Source organism: Chaetura pelagica, unplaced genomic scaffold (genome assembly GCF_000747805.2).
Source record: "Chaetura pelagica isolate M959 unplaced genomic scaffold, ChaPel_1.0 scaffold222, whole genome shotgun sequence".
NCBI classification, from domain to species: domain Eukaryota; kingdom Metazoa; phylum Chordata; class Aves; order Apodiformes; family Apodidae; genus Chaetura; species Chaetura pelagica.
Genome location: NW_009952711.1, coordinates 5,695,864 through 5,719,054, shown reverse-complemented (window position 1 = coordinate 5,719,054; position 23,191 = coordinate 5,695,864). Strand labels below are relative to the sequence as shown.

Genomic DNA, 23,191 nt, shown 5'->3' with positions numbered 1-23,191 from the left:
CAAGACTGGACCATTTTTATAGAACTGTACAGCTATGCTAGGTTTGTTTTGTAAATAAAGACTTTTACCCACAGTGGCTCTTTATTTTTCTTCTACAATATGCAGATATGCAAGACATTTCAAGTGCTCAAATCAGCAAGCTGATTAGAATGAAGCACAGCAAATTCTTCACAATTCAACAGGCTTTTGAAAACCCCCCCCCCCCAAAGACAAGAAGCAAGTATAAGATTACAAAACACTAACAAACATTACCATAATGTAGAGCTATTTTTTGAAGGCTGAGATGAAGTTAGTATATCAAACACTGGAATTAATTATTGGTACATTATGCCTGACTCTAGCTTGAACTACACTAATGGAATGCAATTAAGCATATTTTTCACACACAAGTCATTGCATGCCCAGTTTCTGCAATAATACTGCTGGCACCCAAACTATCATCACTTCCAAAGAACAGTTAAAGCAACAGTACAGAATATGCAAATTAGAAAGCTTGACTTCTGCGTTTTAGTAAAAATGTGTAAAAATCAAATCAGAGGAAAAACTTGCATCTTGCTGCTTTGTTGGAAAACAATTAGTTTTCAGAGAGCATATGAATTATTAATTCTAATCTTATATTAACCATAAATTACTCGATATTTTGGATCAAAGGGCAACTGGCCTAGTTCTACTTCAAGATTTGCCATGTGTCTTCCATTAGTGCGACCATGTTTATGCCATTTACCTTCTCTTTTATTACGGTGGTGGTACTTCTGAGCTTGTTTTTCATGTCTGGAATTTTCAGTTTGTGTGAAAGGTGGCCTTTTAGGTCGACTGCAAGGAGTAAACAAAAGCTCATTACTTCTCATAAAGCATCTCTCTAAAAGCATTTTGAAACAACTACATTGTCAAGAACAGCTTTTAGCATGCTACAGTTGACTGAAAAGAACAAAATTGGTATTAAGTAGTAGTCCTTTCTCTTGCAAGCAAAATGGTGGGGTATTTGTTTAATTCATCAGTAAGATGGTATATTTAAAAGAAATCCTTTCTAAAAATAAAAATGCCCTGCAGCTAGTTGCCTGAAGTTCTTTTTAGAATAAAGCCAGGTAAACAGCTGTTTAATTATCCCTACTGTGACAGATTAATGAGGCCTCAATCTATTTTTCAGTTATTCTGTTACATTCTGCTCTATAAAAACAGTGAAAAGTGTACATACCCTTAGGGAAAGCATACTTTGTGTCAACATAGGCACTTCAGAGTTTTCACGTACAGTCAGTACATTTATACAGACAGAGGGGGCACTGACCTGTTGCTCACCTGTTGCAGTTTTTGATACAAACAGTCCCATTACACTACATGCTGTTACATGACTTGTGTCTCTATCCTGCAAAGCTAAGGCTATTTTCATCCTCAGTCTCATACAAACTTCTGTACAATACTATCAGTAAATGGATCTGAAGTTGTGCTTTTCTGCAAATGGAATTAAAGTGCTCAACAATTAAGTATTAAAAATTAAAGTTAATTTTAGTAATAAATTAGTAAGAAGTACTGGGACCATAAATAAAAACATAAAAGTTAAGTGTTTCCCAAAACTACACATTAAAAAAACAGTTTAGTAGGCGATAATACTCCATGAGGAGTATCATCCTCATGGTTCAACTTTGTAAGAGAAAGTACCACCTCAAATAGTATTTAGTAACCCCAAGTATTCAGACTTGCTGCTGCAATAAAACACAAAATAATAAAAAAATGTAAGTCCAAAAGAGAAACCTGACTGAAGAACTGCACCTTGATCTAAATACAAAATGTGCTTTGCACTGAAACCAGCACAGGGAAAAGTTCTGTTACATCTCCAAGGACAACTTCTTGTGTATTAGAAATTAGTTAATATATCACATTTTTTCTTACCTGATGGAGAATAAGCCTTAGTACAAGAGACTATATAGCAAACTTACATTATATATTAAGACTGCTTAATTTTCTTTCACAAAAGCCTCTACAATAGAAATGGCCCACCATATGCCATCCAGGAGCAATACCACAACTGCCCTCTATAAGCCCTGAGAACACCATGAGACCCAGGAAAGTATGGTAGGACCTTTATCCCAAGGACCTTGTAAGCAAGTCTGAAAAAAATGTAGCCAGGCTCAGGATTGGAACTACAGCCTGCCTTTTGAGAAGCTCTGCCCTGGGCATACAGACTAACTCAGTATTATCCTAAACTACAAGACAGTGACATTCCTGAAAGGCCAGCAGGAAATAAATACACCTGCTGGAACAGGACTTTGAGGCTGCTTAAGTATAACCAACAACTTTCTTATTCAGGGAAGGGCAACAATCCGAGTTATTGCTTCTTCTGAGCTAGTTGTTCATTCCATCAGAAAGGCAATCACAGGTGTTCAGTCCCAAGTAATCCTACTTACACAATTTTCTAAAGAACTCAGCAGAAATATTAGATAGTGCTATGTGCAGTGGATCTGTAATGCTTCTTAAACTAGCACCACACACACAGAATGTGCACATATAATTTATAACAGATCCACTTTATATTAGACAACCTAGCACTTCCACTGAGTCCTTCAGAAAGTCTACCTGTCTGCATGTACAAATACACAGGTACATACATGCATGGTAGATGACCACCCATTAGGACTATAGTTGTCTTTAAAAAGACTACTTCATTGTGTTAAAATGTTCAGGAAACACGGAAACAAACCTGGGTCCATATTGCGGTGAATTATCATAATGAAAGTAGTATCTGTAGATGTACTTGTCCAAATCCTCAAAAACCTTTTCATTATTATTTTGGTATTCCTTCATATCTTCCAGGTAATCCTTGACATCATTAACAAAATCAGTGAACAGCATCTGGTCATGTATAAATACTCCATTACGAAAAAATTTATCAATGAAATTTTCTAATTCTCTCCAGTGATGAAAGTCACGTACAACTTGTTGCAAATACTTTCTCATTAGCCGATTAAATTCATCCACCCTGATAGGATCTGATACTCTGTTAAAGAGACTAATGAATTCTTGATGAGCACATTCAAAAATACCAGAGCAGCCCTTTAGGACAAACGGATGTTTTCTATTACACAAAGGATCATTGAAGCATTTCTGTGAATCTGTATCTTTTTCAAACGTTGTAAACTGATGTCTTCTTCCATCTCTGAATTCTTTTCCTGTGCTAGGTCCCCTGTAATGTGTGTGCTTCAGATTCTCATAAGAGTTATGTTCACGGTAAAAAGTTCGAGCTTTCTTGTTTGCCTCATGTCTTTTGTCATTTGACTTCTCCTTTTCATCAAAAATGTTTTTTGTGGTATCTTTGAAGTGTCTGAATGTAGACTTTACAGAATCAGAAAATTTTTTCAGGTTTTCTTTCACTGCTTCCTTAGCCTGCTTAATCTTCTCTTTATGGTGTCTTACAAACTCTTTTGTGGAATTTTTCATAGCATCAAAAGTTTCTTTAACTGAACCGAAAAATGATTCCTTTGATTTCTTTTTAGTCTTACTTTGCCCTTTAGTGCCCTTTTTTTGTCCCTTTTCATTAATTTCTTGTTTTTCACTTTGGTCTTTTGCTTCAACATACAGCTTCTCCCATAAGTCAGAACGTTGCTGCTCAAAGTTTAGCTTTTTTTCTAGCTCTACTAGTCTTCCTCGCAGAGTTTCTATTTCTTCGTTCTCTCTTAACATATCATCAGCAGCAGCACTGTCAGATGTTTGATGAGAACTTAACTGTTCTAGTTCTTTTTTGAGAGCTTCTGTGACATGACGTTCTTTGTCCAGTTCTCTCCTTAACATCTGTGCCTCTGCAAAGAGTGTTTCCTTTTGCCTAAGAAAGTTGTGGTTTCTTTGCTTTTCCTCTTCCAAATGTTCTCTTAGTTTCTGATTTTCTATTACAATAGATTCAGTGCTAGTACCTTTATCTTCTAAGTTTCTAATTTGTTGTCTTAGCTTCCTTAATTCTTCCTGAAGTGAGGCCAAAGCTTTTTCTTCCTTCTCTAGAGATTCTCTTAAGTGCTGATTTTCTGCAGTAAGACTCTTTTTTTGAGATTCAAAGGATTTCTTCACCACTTCAGTAGAGGTCAGACACGTGGCAAGATCTCCCTTGAGTGACTAATGCAAACAAAAAGAAAACAAGCAAAAATACTGGAATTAAAATTGCTAAAATTTCAGCTAGAAAGATGAAAGACCAAGGTAGCCCTGGCAGAGTTTACTTGTCATTTTGGATGCAGTGACAAGTTGCAGCAGGATGCAAAAATAGAGCTGGTTTGTTTATTTCAGACACACAAACACTTTCTTGGCAACAAAAATCATGTGAGAGGCTGCCCTTCCAACCAGAGGTCATCACCTCTCACTTGTGTTGGTTTAACTAGCTGCAGGATAGTAAACTGGGTACATTAACTGATCCATCTTAAAAATAAATTAAAATGTCTGGGTTTGCTGTTGATTTATGTTCAGCAAACTGTGTTTACAGGTTACAAACCCAAATAACATTAGCAGAAGCAAGGACATTCAACAGCTGGGGCAGAAATTCAGGAACTGATTTTTAACCAAATTTGTTACTGAAAATGTGTTCATGTAACTATACCCTAACACAAAAGAATCTCCCCAGTCTCTAAGCATCCTTTACAAACTAGAACTAAATTGAATTGTGTGTAAAATAAGCAACATAAGATTTTATAAAAAAACAAGACACATGCACAATAAGCACTCCCTGATCTCTCTGTATCATCTAACAGTGAAAAACAAAAAGGACAGATTAAGTATTTAAAAAAATTAATAAGCACTGTCAATTTAGAAAGCAAATTCACAAAACCTGTAGGTTCAGCCTGTAATCAGTTTAATGCCAACATATTCTACTTCAGTTGTCTTCATTAATGACAAGCTTGCATTATGTCATAGGAGAGAGTCTGTGTCCAGGTAACTCCTAGTCTATATATAAAAATCAGTATGTTTGAACACATTCCAAAACCAAATTTGATCAAAATACAAAAAATTAAAAATTCAAGGGAAAGTCCCAGAAATAACTTAGTAAATGAAAAAAAAAAAAAAAATTGTGATAAATTAATTTCACTTTGTGTAAACTATACACATAATGACAGAGTAATCCAATGACCTACAGCTAAACTCCTACCTACCCCCACTTTATGTTGCACTTTATCTCCTTGCTCTTGTTGGCACTGGTAAAGGTCATCTTTCATATCCTTTAATTCACGTGTCTTTGTCACCAGCTGCTGACGTTTCTGGACCTGTATTGTACCTACAAAAAAAAACCAACAAAACAAAACCCCACAACCTTATTTTGATAGTCTGACTTACATTAAGTAGTTAGAGGAACAAATGAACCTAAAGACCATCTTCATTTTCTCTGCAAATTCAAAAGCATTCCTACCTTGCAATTTCTGCCCAGTACTTACTAGTAGCTGTTTAGCTGTTAGAAAATAAAAGATTATCAAACCAGATTGTTACATATTGATTCAATTTCTTCCCTTAAGAAGCAATTTCTCAAACAGACTCAAAAATTTGCCATTACAGTCTTTCATTTGATGGTAACAAATGAAGGAATTTTGGAACACTACATAGAAATTAACTAGCAAAAATTACACCGGAAAGGATATGTGTGATTTTGGTTTTTTTTAGTAACATGCAAGTCAATCAGGATAAAAGGGAGACCATTAGACCATTTATTATTCATTTTAGAACTACAACTTTTGCTGTTAACTTACACGAATAAGAGGATATTAGCACAGTACTTTAACTTTCAGGCAGAAATATAATTATTCACACTGTTCACAAAGCAACAAGCACCTGCAGGCCCTATCTTGTCATTCTTATCCTTGAGGGAAGGCTGAAAAGTAAGCAAATATCCTATCTTTCATGATCAAACAAAGGCTGAGACACTTTTTTCTGAAAAAAATATCTTCACTGAATTAGCCACCTATCTTCTTTCAAGTAAGACTTTTCTGGTACTTCCCTACCTATACTCTGTAAATCGTAACACTTACATAGTTTTTGTTTCTATAAATACTATTAAAAATTCTATAAATACTACTAAACTGAGAAAATTCTCATGCTGTCAATTTCTATTTAATTTATTGTCAAGTATGAAGTTAAAAGCACAGTGATTTTGTAAACCAAGTTGAATTTCAGTAATTCAATTCAGCTAAGGGAAAGAAATGCTTTTACAGCAATGATTTAAGTTTGCAGAGTTTTGCACTTACTGGAGTACAGATCCTTGCATAAGTGGATTCAAGTGTACTGACAATAAATTTCGGTTTTATATTTCTATTTTATAGACACTTTTGAATAAATTGATCCAAAGAAGCTGAAGCTTACCTCTAAAAATCATCATTTAGTGTAAAGAGTTCATGTTTAGAGGAACCTGAATTACAGAAAAACTGTTTCTTAAAACTTAGAACTGTTTGTCTCCTTACCAATTATTTAGATACAGTAAGCAAAAATTATGTTTAGTCACACAAAGACGGTAGCGAAGACACTGAAAACACGGATGAGGTACTACTATTCCTGTTTTCAGCTTTTAAGATGCTCTTAAGTCACAGTATCCTTCAGATTCCTTAAGTAATCTATCCAAATCCCTAGCACTACATCAATATTCCCTTCTGCACATACTGGTTCAAGAAAAAATTAAATATCTGTATGTCCAGAAGCAGACACTCTGCTGGCAAGGGCTTCCTAACTTCAGCTTTTTCAGTTACATCTTTTCCTGGAAAGCTTGCCCTCTTTCAGAGCTCCTTCCTAGAGCATCATAAAGCCAGCTAATTCAGTTTAATACTGATTAGGATACAGTTACTGATTAAAATCTAATCCTAGATGTTTTATACATCTTGAGAAGTCTCAAAGGGGTCCTCAAGCCCTAGCTACAGGGAAAATGCTACCCTGATATTGACACCACTACCCTCCTAACATCTTCCCCCCTCTCCCTCAAAAAAAAAAAAAGTTAATTAAAAGTAACCCCTCCCAATCCTCTCACATGACAATTAGTCAAGGATGGAAAGCCTGCTGTGGAAAACATTAATTCCCAGCTGTTTCACAAAAATGCACAGTAGTCCTTTAGGGTGATGGATTTCTCACTGCAAATTTGTACTTAAAAGAAAAAAAACAGGAAGATGGAAAGCAGGGTTTGATTTCCTTCCTAGTGGTAGAAAGATTAGTTATCACACAGCAAAACCTAAAGGCACACTGAGCTGCCTTCTTTCTGCTGACAATGCTGCCATCACTGTCATCAATAACAAAAACTTTCATTTAGATTCAATGAATGAACAAATCAAAGTGAATCTCCTGATAAAGATACAACCCTGAGTACATTTCCAAAACGTATTTCTCATCCACAGATCTCGAAGTTCTTCAAAAGGACAGTATTTATCACTGACCCCAATTTAAACACAGTAAAATGATTAACAGAATTGAAAATTCAAGTTACCTCCAAAAAGCACTACCAAAGATTGGTCTAGTCATCATGCTCCTTCCTCTCTGCCTCTAGCATATCAATTTGTATCAATTCATTTTTACACCAGCTACTACCAGAAATGAAAAATATTTTACATGACTGTGTTAGTCCTCCCTATAATCCTGTGTACATTAGTAATTCTTAATTTTTTAAACGTAAGTATGAATACATATATGGACGTGTGTACATGCACACAATTTAAAAAGGGAATCTGACTCCAAGCACAGCACCCACCATACATCACTCAAGGCTCTTACCTTCAGGTATTCCTAAGACCAAAAAAAAAAAAAAAATCAAGGTCAAGTGAAAATCAGTATAAATCTTAAATGTCAAAATTTAGATCCCTAACAGTCAAAATGAAATCCAATTAGAATAATATTCCCAGTCACAATCGAATCACGAGTCTCCTTATGTGCACATCTTCATATAAAACAAGAACTGTGCAGGAAACATTACTGTTAAAAATAAATGCCCTCTATCATTTTTATCATAACACGTGTATTTCAGATGCTCAGAATGGCATTATGTAGATTTAGAACTGTAATGAGTTCTGCTGTTTTGTGGTAACAATCTATATAATGTTTTACTTCAGGCAATGCACAAAAAATTTGCTGCTACCCTTGATTCTCTAAACCACTCTGGGATTGCAAGGACAACTACAGTGTATTTTTCTCCTGCTGTTTGTTACATTAAATGGATAAGTACACACTGAACAGAAGCCTGAAACAACTCTGAATGCTGTTGGGAATGAAAAGCACTACCACAAATTTATTTCAAAAGAAAGGAGGTGGAAAAGGAAGGGGACAACTTCTACCTAGTAGGGCAATGAAAAATTAATTTCTTTTTTTAATTAATTTTGCAGTAGTGTGTATTAAATACAACTGCAGTTCTGAAGGGCCTCCCTGTATTACCCATGTATTCACAGTTGCTTTTTCTCTTGTATAGGTCCAGATTGGCAGCAGAGAACAAGGAAAAAAAAATTGGTCACAATAAAATTGGTTTTGAGATGCAAGATGTTGATTCTATGTATTTTCTTTTCTATAAACTCACCATAGAAGTGTCCAAAGCCCATGCTGATTGCAATCACCAAAGCCAGTATGATGCATCTGTTAAGGCCACTGCTGAACTGGCGCTTGCGCTGCTCTTCTCGGGGCAGTTCCGACTCGGGCTCAGCAGGTGACCCACCCTCAGCCTCGGAGCCAGACGTCGCCCTCTTCTTAGCCCGACGTTTTCGTACTGTAGGACTGGACTGACTGCTGGTTTCATCACTACTTGATTCATCATTGCTAGCCTGAGATGAAAAAACTGAAAACCAACAAAGAGCAGTCTTTAAAAATGCATGAGTTGCTGCTTTAAAAATCAATTTGAGTACCAAAATCCATCCTTTTTATGCAAAATGTACTTGGTATTTATCTTTGAGAACACTGATAAAACAAAATAAAAATTCTCAAGGTGATAGCTTATGCTGGATAGCAGGTAAGGAATGCTTGACCTCCAAAGTTAATTTTTTTTTTTTTTAAAAAAGAAAAGATATAGCATCAAGAAATTCTCAGCAAAAAAATGTACAGCACCTCCCACACCTTATCATCCACTCATCAGGAAGCATTTCTTATAGCCAGCCCTGCCATGTTACTGTCTCTACAAATGCTTGTGATGTGGAATGGTTAAGAATTTAGTTTTCCTTCTCTTACAGATACTGAAATTTAACAACAAAAGAGCGATACAAGGAATGATGCTAATAGAAAGCCTCCTAAAACACATGGGTTTATTGTATTCTCTCAAAACAACTTCATTTTGGGACCTACACATAGCTGCAGATAAAATTCCATCAAAGTTCCACTAATATAGGCATTATAGATACCCAAATAAAGCTTAACATCTTTGCATACATTTATTTACAGATGTAATTTTGTTTAGTTTCAGTACCTACCCTATACTACTTATTAACATCTTTACCCACCTTTCAAAGACATTGTTTTCAGCCACTACTGCACAAGAAAAGACAAGGACTCCTGTGTTTGCCACTACCTAACACTCTGAATCCAAAACACTTCTATTAGCTGACTGATGTTTTAGAAAATTGAATCATGCAAGATTTGAGAACCATAAAAAAACATCTTTGATAGTATTTTTGTAAAATGGTATTTATGATACCATTTGTATATTCATGTTCCTATGTCCGAAAAGCCATATATTCTAAGTGGGAAAATAACAAACAGAACTGTAAATGCTTCTTCTATTAGCAGTACAAATGCTCGCTGCATGTACTGTAAATACATTTCTATTATCCAGTATATAAGTAATGATTATTTAAGCTACCTCCTTTGGAAGCATAATTTTCAAGTGTAGGGCAAATATCACAGAGGAAGCAGCAGCAGGGTGAAAAAGCAGCTCTCCAATATCTTTATTAATGTACCTAATTCATATGCCTGAAATAGATTCAATGTGATCAATGAAGCCTGCAGCACATGACAAAGTGTTCCTGCTCAGACACTAAATTTGATGCCTGCAATTAAATGCTAATGCCCCTTCTAGAAATATGGTTGTTCATTCTTGTATCAGAGATCATCACTCAAATGTAAGAATATAAATACAGAGTTACTGTACTTGAACATTTCACAACTGAAAACTGTTTGAACCAAGCCATGCACACACCACTGAACAGACAAGAATGCCAAGCAGTGCTAGCCATTATCTATAAAAAGCATTGCCAATTAAGAGTCTTTCCTGAAAATAAATTTCAACTTAACAGAAGTCATTTCATCAACCCCCAAAACATTACCCATTAGTACCTGGAATACATGTCTATTTTCTGACTCCATGGACAAGCAATGTATGAGATAAAAAAGATAACTTCCCTTCTGACTAAAAACATCATTTTTAGTCAATTAGTCGAATCAGACTGACCAAGCAGACACTGCAATAAAGACAACTAACTCTAACAGCTATCTGACATGCAGATTCTTAATTTATATAACTTGGCAGAAAAGGACACTATTTTAGAATCAGTCATTTAAGCAGATGCATAACTCCCCAATGCTGGACAATAAAGAGGAGCATTCAGAAATTAGTCAGGAGAGACCTGTTATTACTATAACATGAAGGTCAGACATTATAAAGGATTATACAGGACATACTTCACACAACAGGTGTTATTATTACTTATTTGTGTTTTTTCAAGAATTCAAGAAGCTTACACATAGGAATACTGAAGTGTTTAAGGAAGAAGCTGCTTCTAGCCAAATGGGCAAATTTTTTTTTATACACTGGACAAATATATAGGAAAGGAAAAAAAAAAAGATACTATCATAAAGCAAAGGGGAAAAGCTGTAAGACAGTCTGAGACATTCATAAGCACTTGCTGGGAAGTTGTTAACAGCACTACACTTTCAGGCAAGAATGACATTCATCGCCTTACAGCTGCTGTAAGAATTGGGTACAAAGCTGTACTTTAACATTCACAGGATGAAAAGGAGTATAAATGAGACAAAGTGTGACCACAGCAGCAGTCCAAAATGCTAGCTTCTCCTATGATTTTGAACTGTCAGATCTGCACTAGAAACCAGATAAAGTAACAACATCGGTTAAGAATGTGATTTTCTTCCGTATTTCTGCAGACATATCTCAAGCAGACATGTCATTTATTTCAGTATATGAGCACTTCTGCTAGTTAACTGGATTCATGAGGCCATTCTCAAATGTTTCTGTTGGCATAGGGAACAGAGCCTAGGCAGGAATTGGTTTGCAAGTAAGAGTGGCAGAAAATCCTTGAAGAATGTTTTAGTACCTACATTAGGAAAATCTGAAGCTCATCTGTTTCCAACACAACAGAAAACTCAAAAAGAAGTAGATGGTAAAGATTTCCATTGCAAATAAGTGGTATGGAAATTTTGACTGCTAAAACTTTGGCATTTAAAAAAATGCAAAAGTACTCCAGATATTTCCTATAATACTTGGTCAAACATGTGCAGCACTAAAGATCATGCTGAAACCAGCTCCAGTTAGAAGGAAGAAAATTTTTTTTGCTAGCCACATGTATATTTGGAATCCAACAAGAACTATCCATTTAAATGGTCGAGCATACATATTAAAATATATCACAAAGCTTATTGATGCCTATTCCAAATTTACATGTAAGTTTAACATTTCTCAAAAAAAAAATACTGAAAAGCTTAGCCAAATTCTTCAGTAAGGACTGGCTTTCAGTATCTGTTTGGAACACCACTACCAAAAGATCGAATCAGATGGCTACTGAATTTGAAGAACACTCCATGCAAGCTATAAGCAATCAGCTTTACATAAGCTGATCAAGTTTAATCACACCACCTTGGAAAGGAAGACTGCGAGAGACATGCTCTTTCACCTCATTTCCCCAACCCCTTACACAATCAGGAATCTTCCTCAGCTTCTCCAGCCAACTGACTTTTGCGTTCAAAAACATGAGGGAAGAAAAAACAAAACATTTTTAGAACTCAGCCCTAAAAGAAAAAAAGTGTCAACTAAATTTTAATTTAAAAATCAAGTCAAGTAGTCCAGAAGACTTAAAGAAGGCAACAGCTTTGTACAAATCACCACTGATCATAATTCAGTGCTAGCTGTCATTTTCTGATTCCAGTGGCTACTGTACAGATACATAAAGCTTTAACAATGCTTTATTCTAAGACAAAAACCAGCATTTTAAGAAAAATCCTGCTCTTTCAACAAACTTACCAAAAGGTAAAAATCACTTACACAACAGTGTTATAGAGAATAAAGAGAAAAGATGACAAATAAGCAGTCAAACAGAATTAAGAAGACTAGAGAACTAGAGTAACACAACAGTAAGGTTTTTTGTTTGCATTTGTTGGGTTTTTGCCTATTGGGGTGTTTTTTTATTACCAAATATTAACATCCTTCCTCCTGAATATCATGTGTTGCATTTCTGCAAACTACTGGGAGTATCTTAAAAAAGATACATATTACATAGCTACGAAGGTTAGCAAAAACGTTATTGTAGTGATGATGTTACTAGCTCTTATGGCCCCAAAAAACTATTCTCTCCCAGTTGCTAGTTATTTCTGCAGATTCTGTAATAGCAAAAGAAAATAGCCAAGGGAAAACCTACAATTTTTCTGTCAACTAAAATTCATTTTGATTCTCAAAAATATGCTAGAAATTTGTATTTAAAACTAGTGAAAACTTAATTGGAGAGAACACTTTCAAATAAAAAGACTACAGGCATAATTTCAGACAATGTTTTTTAGGACAATCAGAGTTGTCCTAGAGACTACAAATACTTGGACACATACTCCAGGAGATCATTTTTTTTTCCCCACTCTCCACACTAAGAAGATTCCCTATGGATTCTCTATGCAAAGACTTCCCCCCCCAGTGACATTTTTGCACACAGTTTCTTAGTAATTCATTGTTCTTACCAGTTTCTACATGGGAAAATGCATATTGACTGCTAGAAGAGGAACCCATGTTAAAATCCTCTGAACTTGGAGCTTCTTCACCATCAGCTGGAGCTTCCTCCTGATTATGAGTTTCCTCTGGTTTTGGAGCTTCAAGAGTAACAATGTCAGAATCATCACTAATAGCTCCAAAACAGGACCCATCATCAGAAATTTTTTCTTTCTTTCCCTGGGGAAATGGACAAGGTAAAAATCATTCAGATACATACAATATGAAGTAATTTTTTAAAATAGCAAGAATTTATAAAGCTTTTAAAAAAGGGAAAAAACCCAGTATATTCATTTTAATCCCTTCAAAACTCTGTTTGGCATTCTCAAACAGGTCTTACAGAAGCTTCTGAATAAGGTAACATCATTTACCTCTGGAACTGTCTGTGCTTCCTCAAAAGCAGAGAGAGTACTATCTACCTCTGGTATGTCTCCATCACTGTGGCACTGAGCTATACAAATAAAAAGGAAAAAACAAACCAGCATGGGATTAAAACAGCTCCACAAGATTAAAATCAGTAACTCCACAAATTATGCCCATTCCCATATAATATTTTAATATATATAATTGTGACAGATTTCTGTTATCTACTCATACAAAGGAAGGTTTTCTAAAAATACACTGAATCTCAATTTGTCATTATGTAATACAAGGTTTCTACAAGAAGTTATGAATTTGAAAACACTGCTGAAGTCAAATATAGTCAACTCCACATTGAACCTGTCAAGTTCTCATACCAGTATTAATGAACCGAGTATTATATTTAGTAATTAAAATAAGTTGAAGGATTTTCATTCTTTGAGTATGCACCACCCTTCCAACTCCAGAAATGCTAACACAGTGCCACAATGTTATTTTTTAGGTGTAAAAGCATTTATTGTTTCACCCAAAATTACTCTTATTTGATCAAGAACATGATTAAGGAATATAGTTTAATATAGTAAAAATATTTTATCAATAGCACTTCTCTAAGCTGTCTTCTGGCAACACCTGTGCATACTATTCTAATAACAATTCTAAAGTATTGACAAAATTAAAGGCTTTCTACTAATTTTACATGAAAAACACTTTTATGAAGTTCATGACTGGATATTTTCCATAATACTGATGAAGCAAGTGCTTTGATAGAGACCTTCAAAATATACAAACTCTATTAAAAATACTAATTTTGTGCCAATTCTGCAACAGACACATCCTCTTTGAATATCTTACCTTGCAAATCAATTGGTTGCTCCTCTTCTTGCAAAGAAACATACTCTTCTGAAACAAACTCAGGGTTATCATTTGTGCTTCCATTTTCTGAAGTCACTGTCTCTATGTCAGAACCCTGGAGTTGAAGAATTTGAAATTAGCATTACAGTTATCAGAGTTTTCAGAAGTAACACAAAAAAAAGTGTTATAAAAGAGCCAAAACATTAATAATAAAAACAGAGGAATAATAACCTTTAAAAAAACAAATATTTTAAGCAAAGAAAAGCAAGAGAAATACCAAGTAACTAACTAGAAGGGAACGACTATTAGTGTGTACTATTTATGACCACGATTGAAAAAAGGCAGAGGAGAATGAGTTCAGGAGAAAAAAAAAAGCATTTCAGGCATTAACACCTATGCTAAATATTTTAAACAATCATACTAGCTTTATTACACCTATATATTAAACAGAATTTAGATAAACAGGTTCTAAATGAGTTTTGAATATGGATTCCAATTCTTGCACACATGTCCATGTATTGTATGTAAATACACGCACACTTCCAAAAAATGGAGACTCAAGAGTACCACCATGAACTCTAATAAGTACAAGTACCAGGAAAAAAAAAAAAGTAAAAATCTACCCCATCTCAATTTCTGTCAGCAAATTTGAATGGCTGTTCTCATAGTACATCATTGATACCAGGAAAACAAATATTTACACAAACTCTAAATTGGATTTCTACTTTAATCCAGAAAGGGGCCTTAGTTATTAGTCAGCTGCCACTCAGGAACAAAACAGGAACTGAAGACAAGCAACGCTCAGAGGCTGCAGGGCACTTCAGGCAAGGAACATAGTTCACAACTTAAAATATTTAAACTATATTGTAATGTTTGTTGAAAAGAATTGACAGAACACAAGTAAGGTTATTATAAAACTAAAAACATGCAAAACATGACTGAAAAATACTAAGTCATTCTGATCCATAAATAACTTGAGCTGTTTTTGTAAACAGAGGTAGTTATTTTTGCAACAGCAAGTGTGAAATTACAGTAGTAGTAATACTTCCAGATCAGTTTCCCTAGATGCCTTATCTCAGGACTTAAGCAATCATGTATGCTTTTGTTTTTAAGACAAGACTGTACTTCAGGAAGATTAGACACCTCAAAAAGAGTTGTATAAGCTACATTCTACAATCACATTACAAAGTGATTGCAAAGTAAAAGGCTCAAAAAATTAACTGCTTTAGTAACTTGATAAATATTTTGCATTTTCTTTCCTTTTGACTACAAAAGTCTCACAATTTTGATCTCCAATGTTTTGCAGAAATTTGTCACTCAACTGTATGCAACTTACTAAAATCTGAGTGACATATCAGGAAAGAAATCTCAAAATTATCTGAGTTTTTTGGCTTGGCTGCGTTTTATAGGTAGGTATATAGATTTATTATGTGACAATTGTTATCTCATGTGATAGAACCATTACTTTAATTTCTTCAGTTGTGAAAAAAAAGAGTAACAAAAATTAGTTTGCTCAGGCTCTACAACAAGGCAAACATCAGGGATACACCTTAAAACAGATTAAAACCTTAGCTAAAATGCCAAGAAAGTGGGCTAGCTGAGTACCAGGTGAGCCACCCTTTTTTAAATATGCACAGTCTGGTGTGGATGTCTAAACTGACTCTGATTCACTTCATCTATTGCTAGTCCTCTATCAACCTTCCACATCACCAACAGCAAAGAGGTTAAGAAACTACACTCCTACACAAAAATAAATTCTGTTCTGTAAACATCAATACAGGTCACAGTCACACATGGGGAAGTAATACTATACTATTCCAAATTGATCTAATCCTTAGCTCTATCCCTTTCCTAAATACCCAAATCACTTCCCCAAAGTACACAGTAGTCTACATGTCACCCCTTCCCTGGAGAAGGAGTATTTGAAGGCTATCTAGCCATCCCACTCATTTTACTTCTTCATGCTCAGATTCAAAGCTGTCTTGTCATGAGGAAGTCAATAATGGGAGCTCTTAAACACCAGTGCTTTCCCACCCCTAACAGAATTCTTTTATTTCTTTTAATCAGAGAATAGTAACTGGGAACAGAAAATCTCTACCCCACAAAAATCTGTTCTGCTTTAGCCAGACAAAAATTCCTGTCTTCCAATAATCTTGTAGGATGTTAATTTATTTAGACTGCGTAACACATTTTCAGTTACAGTGTAAAATAACCATCCCAAGTATGAAAATAGTCTGCAATTCACAGCTGAGTAATCCAACTGCTGTAGCCAGCTCTTAAATCCTTTAACTTTTAGTAGAAGTCTAAAGTCCAGCAGCTCATGTACCCCTGCACCCCACTTGGTCTTGAGGACTGGAGTGGGTGTATTTTCTGTTTCGCTTTTGGTGACAGGATTCCTGACTTGTCATCTAACCCAAAACAAGGAAAAGAAGATCATCTCCTAAATACCATCTTGCTGTCAACAAAAGTGAAATCATGTCCCAGCATTTATAAGCCATAAACCATATTTCTTGCTTTTGAAATTGAATGGAGCTTCCAAAACTTGAGTACAATCACAAGCTTGCAATGGTTTGCCTTTCAAATTACCCAGATTTTAATTATAATCTGCAGATAGGCAAGTGTGCAGTGAAGGAACAGCTGATCACTACCTGTAATGTATTCCCATTACTTCCTGTTTTCCTCCTATGAATGAAATAACTCAAGCACTGTGCCTTGAAAATGTTTTGGGACAAGCAACAGGATGACACAGCCAGCCAGTATGTAATTGTCATTCCAGGAAAATAGTTAACACATTTGCCTTGAGGATTGTGGCTCAATAACCCGTTCAGTTTACAAGACAAGGCTAAATACTTAAAAAGCAAAACAAACAAGCAAAAAACCCCAAATACTACAGCAGTACATCAACCTAGAAACCAAAACCAGATTCAGACACCTATTCTGCAGGCACCTAGGCAGCAACAAATCCCAGCCCCACAAAACTGCAATTGCTTCACTTTTTGTTTTCCTTTGTCTCAAGCTTTATTCTATTAGGAATTAAAAATCAGTTTTGTTTTAATAAAGCAATTGTCACTTTACACAACTAGTCAAACGACATAACAGGAACACAAATAAATTAAACTAGGGCTACACGGACATAATGGTGACTTTACAAATATCTACACCCCAAGACTTGATCAAAGAATGAGGGAATTCTAGCATTTCATCTCCAATAAATGTATGCCTAATAAATTAAGCTAAAGCAGGGTTCAAAAGATGGCAAAAGAAACAGAACTGAAGCCATACAAATTTGACAGAGCTCTGCACATCAAATTAATAGGTTTTAAAAGACAAATATTTTGAACCAAGAACAGTTATTTTGCCTTGCACACAGTCTGCTAGCTCCTTCCATCTGCTGCCACACAATATACCACCAGAACTTCTTTAACAACTATTATGTTGCTTTTGTTTAGTTTCTTAGGGAAGATACCTCTTTGGTGACAGTTTGTCTAACTGAAAAAAACAAAAGCCACAACATTCTCTTGTTTGCTGTCACTAGCTGAGTCCTGCACTGCCACATTAATTCCTCCTCCCTAAGGTGCCAATATGCAGGTTATTTATACATATTTTATGCCTTGTGCTCTCCTGCCTGAACAACAGGAAACCCAGAATTCCAGCACGAATTGCAAAGAATTCATCTTAAAAGCTGCTCTGAGTCCCTGAAAAACACAAAAGAAAGTCACTTCAAAACTCAAACCTCCTCACAGAGGATGTCTTACCATCCTCAAGGTTCTTTCAGGCTGTTACAGATTTTAATAACCTCCAAGCAAGGTATGGCAGGCCTCCCTAATCACCACTTTAAGCTCCAGGAAGTTTACATTTCTCATTTCTGACCTTACAGAACAGATGTATGGAGAGCTGTCCTGCCCTCCCACCACCTTCATTTCCCAATTAACCTAAGAAAATGTTGACATTCCTTTATTCACTGCAGTTTCTCCCAGATTTCATTTGGGAAAACTTCAGCATCTTGGGTATGGAATATACAGTTGCACATTGTCTGGAACATAACCCTCTCCAAGGGATTTCCAACCAGTCTTAACAACACTGTTGACTTCTAGCGACCCCAGACCTTCTCAACACCTCACGCATCTGTCCTTCTCAATGCAGAACAGCATTCTACAAAAATGAAAATGCTTAAAAGTGTACAGACAAGACCCAGCAGGCCTAGGTACATTTTTCTCCAAACTGGGCATTCTGTAAGCAGAGTGAGGCAATATAGAAGACTAGAGGCAGCTCAGTCTCCTGAGTTCAGAGGCTTAAATTAAAGATCGATCAACGCAGTTAGCAACAAAACTACATGAGCCTTGAAAATGTCTTCTGCTAATGTTCCAGTAACTGAGCACAAACTTGTCTCTATCCTATTATTCATACTAAGAGAGAAGAAATATATAGCAATGCAGACAAGTTACATAGAAAGTCAATGTCTCCAGGAAAGCAGGAACAAATGAGAATCTCAGCAAAAGTCTAGAAATTCTTCAAAGAAAAATATTTGCAGAAAAATAAGATTTTACATAACACAATTTGTATCAGCTATAGTAAAGGATGTACATATTTAAATAGCAGTTTCCTGTTTTCTTATTTTTAAATCTCTCTTCTGTATGCTCTGCTGATATACAATATCATCACAAAATAGAAATTATAAAGTTGAAGTAATATTTTACTGCATATGGCTAGTCTTAAATTGATAGAACTTTATTAATTTGAGAATGGGTACCTCATGATTGATGACGGTCCAGCCACAAGATGAATCACTGTCACTGGAATTTTCAGACATTTTCAAAGCACACTGCAAGTAAAAGCAGACTTTTTAACATGCAAGATAAGCAATTTCACCACTCTCTTGGAAAAAAAAAAATAAAGGAAACAGAAGAATCTAAATCCTGATGTCACAGAACACCACACTAAATCACAAATTGTTATTCTGGGGAGGGGCAGGGGGGAAGACTGAATAAAAGTTTAGAGAGAAAGTATATTCATTTGTACATGTTTCCTATTATCTTTTTTATACTTGGAGCAAATATGGCTTTGCTAGGTACGTACCTCTTTTAGCCAGCCAAAAAGCTCTTGGACTACCCGAAACCACACACAGAAGACTAGCCAACAAACCAATAATTAAAATTTGTCTGTAGAATCATTGTTTAAGTCATGTTTCAGCAGGTGAAGTCATTTCTGAATTGAAGCATGCACATCCAACAGTTTGCTCAAGAAAAACACTTTTTTTGAAGAATAAGATGACACAAATTTGGACCTTTTGGAACTAATTATCTTCAACAACTGGGCAAAACTATGTTCCCCATTTCTTCCACTCCTTTCAAGTACTCTTAAAAATACTGTGAAAATTAAGAATCAAGAGAGCACTTGGAGAGTATAAAAACCAAATGAAAAGACCTGAAGTACAAATTTTTCTTGTTACAATACTAACAGATGCCTTTGGTAGTTATTTTCAAAAGAGAGTTCAGATGCCTGTATTTTTTATCCTGTACCAGGAATACAGAGTTCATTATTCTTATATATTCAAATTACTTTTTAGAATTCTTAACCAACAGAAAGACTTTTACAAGAAATAGAATGCATTTCTTGTTCGTTAAAATAAAATGATATCAAGTTGTTAAATAATATAAATTTAAATTGGGGGAAAAACAACTTTCCAGAAATTGCAAAATTTCTGTTAATTGTGCATTATGTTACACATCCAATGCAATAAAACAGCAAAAGAAATTATGGTTTCAAAAAAGCTGTTAATATGAATGTCATTTTATAGAAAAGTAGAGTTCTGAGAGCTCTAGACATCTGCCTTACTTCCCACACTTAGGTACTTTTGGTAAGAACACAAAGAAAATAACCTATTTGTTTAAATTTATTTACTCTCTACTTTATCATCAACCCTGCCTTTACTCCCTGTTTGTTAATACAGAAAATACACACAAATCTTTAATTAGCACATCTACATATGCCAGTGTGGCTAGAAATCTGCACAACAGAATATACAAATTCTAATTCCATTTAGATTTATCTAAATATACAGTAAACACTTGTCTGATATCTCTGCGTTATGGCAGTTACCATATGTTTTTCTAATATAATAATTTTTCCTTGTCATCCTCAACTATCATATTTGGGGTTCCTCTGTAAAAAAGACAGTGGTGACAATTCCAACCTCAGTTTATAAAGCAAAAAAAAAATTCACTAAGAATCAACTTAGATATCAAAATTAGAGAAACCTGATTTCCATTTATCATAATGCCCTACTTTTAATAGGGTTGTCATTTTCCTTTAGATCTTCTTCTCTCTTCTTTAGTGCTTTTCCTGGAATCTCAGGTAGGAAACACCAGGGCATGTTTTATTTTGGGTTGGTTGATTTTGCTGGATTTTTTTAGAATCATATTCAATCAACATTTTTTTAATTATTTTTTTTAAAAAATCATACTTCTTCAATCATCAAAATAACCAGTGCACAAATGGCAAAGACTGCGTTCCAAAGTTCTCATGATAGTCACATCTGCTTGCTGTCATTAAATTATTTTTAATTTGAGCAGGCATTTAGCAGCAGCATTCTTCTCAGAGGAGGGTTAACTACCAGCATCAGAACTTGCCACCTAACAGAAACCTGGCCACCTTGCAAAAATTGTACTGGTGATCTGAAACTATCTTTTAAGAATTCTCTTCAGCATAAAAACATTCTCATTTATTATTCCACAGTTCAGTGAAGAGAAAGATAAGAGTATCAAACTTACTGTCAGTGAAAACCAAACATTTTGTGTAACCACAAAAAATACAGTTTGGGGCAAATACAGAACAGGCTATTCAGTCCTTTCTAATGATCTCCACTGTGGAAGAAATTCAGGCTGTGGTTTCATAACATGGCAATTCCAGTTTTAGTGCTAGATGAAAACAATGAAGTCACATAATGCAAATCCTTTAACAGCCTAGAAAAAAATAATCTGTTGATTCAAGTGCATTTTCAAATTTTGAAAGGGCAAGTTTTAACAGCAGACTCTGTGCTGGACATTGTAACATCTGCCCTCCTCCAGCTAACTCAGCATTTCATCATGGCTAACAGCATCAACACTACTGTGCTCTCCATCCAGACCACAGTGGGACAGGTAACTGAGCACTGCTAAAACCAACTCTGCTGAATACGCAACCAAGGCCTCAGGCTCCATGGAGAACCAAACATCTGTCTGCCCTTCCCAAACAAAAGCTTTCGGACCCAACTATCTGGGTATTAGCATAATCAAAAAATATTTTAAAAATACACCACACAGAAACAAGCAGAACAACAATCATAATTTTCTGTTACTTGTGGGCCTCGATAAATGGCCTTGAGTTAAAAGTGACTTACATTGTATTCAACTAGAATATTATACTAACCAATCATAAAAGTTCTTAATATAAAGAAAAATAATGGAAAAAGAATAATTATAAAATCATTTAGGTTGATGGGTAGAACTGCTAAATTAACCAAAATTATTAGAAATAGATAGATAGCATGACATCAGAATGAAGAGCACCTCCAGGGTTGCTATATCCCTCCAGCACATTCAGCAAACGTGTATAAAACATGTATGAAAGTAAAGCATGTTATTATTTACAAATAGTTAGCTCTAAAAGAGCAAAACAGCCTAAACAGCACTATAAAAAAACGCCTAGGTATAGTGTTCCTAAACCTCAATCATCAGCTACAGTAAACAGCTTATTTCTATTAAAGATTACTAAAACACATATAGTCATAACAAAAATCTGGGGTCAGATCCAATCCCATAAGTGAAATAGGGAAGAGTAACTTGAGCACAATGACAATACTGACCTACTCAAAAAAACCAAACACTAAACAACCTTCACTGGCTTGTGTTATCTACCAACCAAATGACAAAGACCAACCAAGAATCAGTACACTTCTACCAGCCCCAAGGTGCTGGATATGACTGGCACATTCTTCCCAAATGCAAGGTATCTTAAAAATGTAGTTGTGGGCAGGAATCAGGCATGAAGCCTGCAGACCTCCCAGTGCCTCGAGATGATGTAAATGGGTGCTAGGCCTGTAACAGCAGAGGTAACTGGAGGATAAAGTATTCCACAGCTCCTGTACATCAGGCCAAGGTGGAAAGATAAAACAGTCCCCACACACAGCTTCACTGGTTTGGCTTCTCACTAAATGCCCTAATCACCACTGTTTTTCAAAAGAAAGCTACAGTTCTTCTATACTCCAGTTAAAACTATGAAACCGATTTGAGGCCTATAAACGACCTACGCTCTCGGTGATGTCAACTTTTAGCTTTATATTTGTTCAAAATAAATACTCATATTCAGGGTTCAACCTCTATGCATTTTTGTTGGGGCAGGGCAGGGGAACAGAGAATCAGAAGTGTGAACTACTTTTCTAACTTTAGTGAAATGCAAATCAGAAGCATAAGGTGTAAAAGTTGACAGCCATATGCATTGTTAATGCTGTAATACCAAGTTATCCTATACAGCCATACAAAAATAAATGACATGCCACATATTTACCTTCTGTGAGGCAGAATAAATACCAGTGTCAGAAAAAATAATCATTCCAGCCTAAACAAACAACTAACAGCTTCCATCCCCCTAAAGAGGATTTCCTAAACTACAAAAACAACCTCAGTAAGTGTTGACAAAGAAAAAAGATTAATAACAAGGCACTACTAAGAATTAGTGTTCCCTGCAGTTCGTTGTGCAGTCATTCCAAGTACAAACTCACAGTTCCCTTCCACAGTAGCTTCTTTGTTGCTCAGCAGAAATAAAACTATGCTAAACTGATATTACACTTTGGGGTTTTCATGCAAGCTTTTTATTTCTACTAAGCAGCGTCACTTATTCCCCAAAATAAGGTTCTCTCCAGGAATATACCGAGCAGCCCCTGCAGCCCATTCCCCCGCTCCCATTCCCAGCAGGGCAGAAGCGGCTGCCAACCCCGCTGCCCCGCACAGGTGTGACGGGATCACCTGCAGCTGCCCGCGGCGCGGTGCCAGCACCGCCACAGCAACACCATTTATGAAAACCAGCACCTTGCATCAGCCACAGGAA

The 23,191-nt window shown here is 35.7% G+C and overlaps 1 protein-coding gene across 1 annotated transcript; it reads right to left on the bottom strand.

Annotated features, from left to right (window-relative positions):
• Positions 1–21: 21 nt before the first annotated feature.
• On the bottom strand, positions 22–21,000 carry CCPG1 (cell cycle progression 1). The gene is given in 12 exon segments (XM_009994423.1): positions 22–813; positions 2,696–4,098; positions 5,124–5,245; positions 7,711–7,722; positions 8,504–8,758; positions 11,780–11,915; positions 11,918–11,931; positions 12,868–13,075; positions 13,267–13,346; positions 14,108–14,222; positions 18,858–18,929; positions 20,941–21,000. Coding segments are annotated over 11 exon segments (2,601 nt in total). The 5' UTR covers positions 18,918–18,929; positions 20,941–21,000; the 3' UTR covers positions 22–617.
• Positions 21,001–23,191: the final 2,191 nt, after the last annotated feature.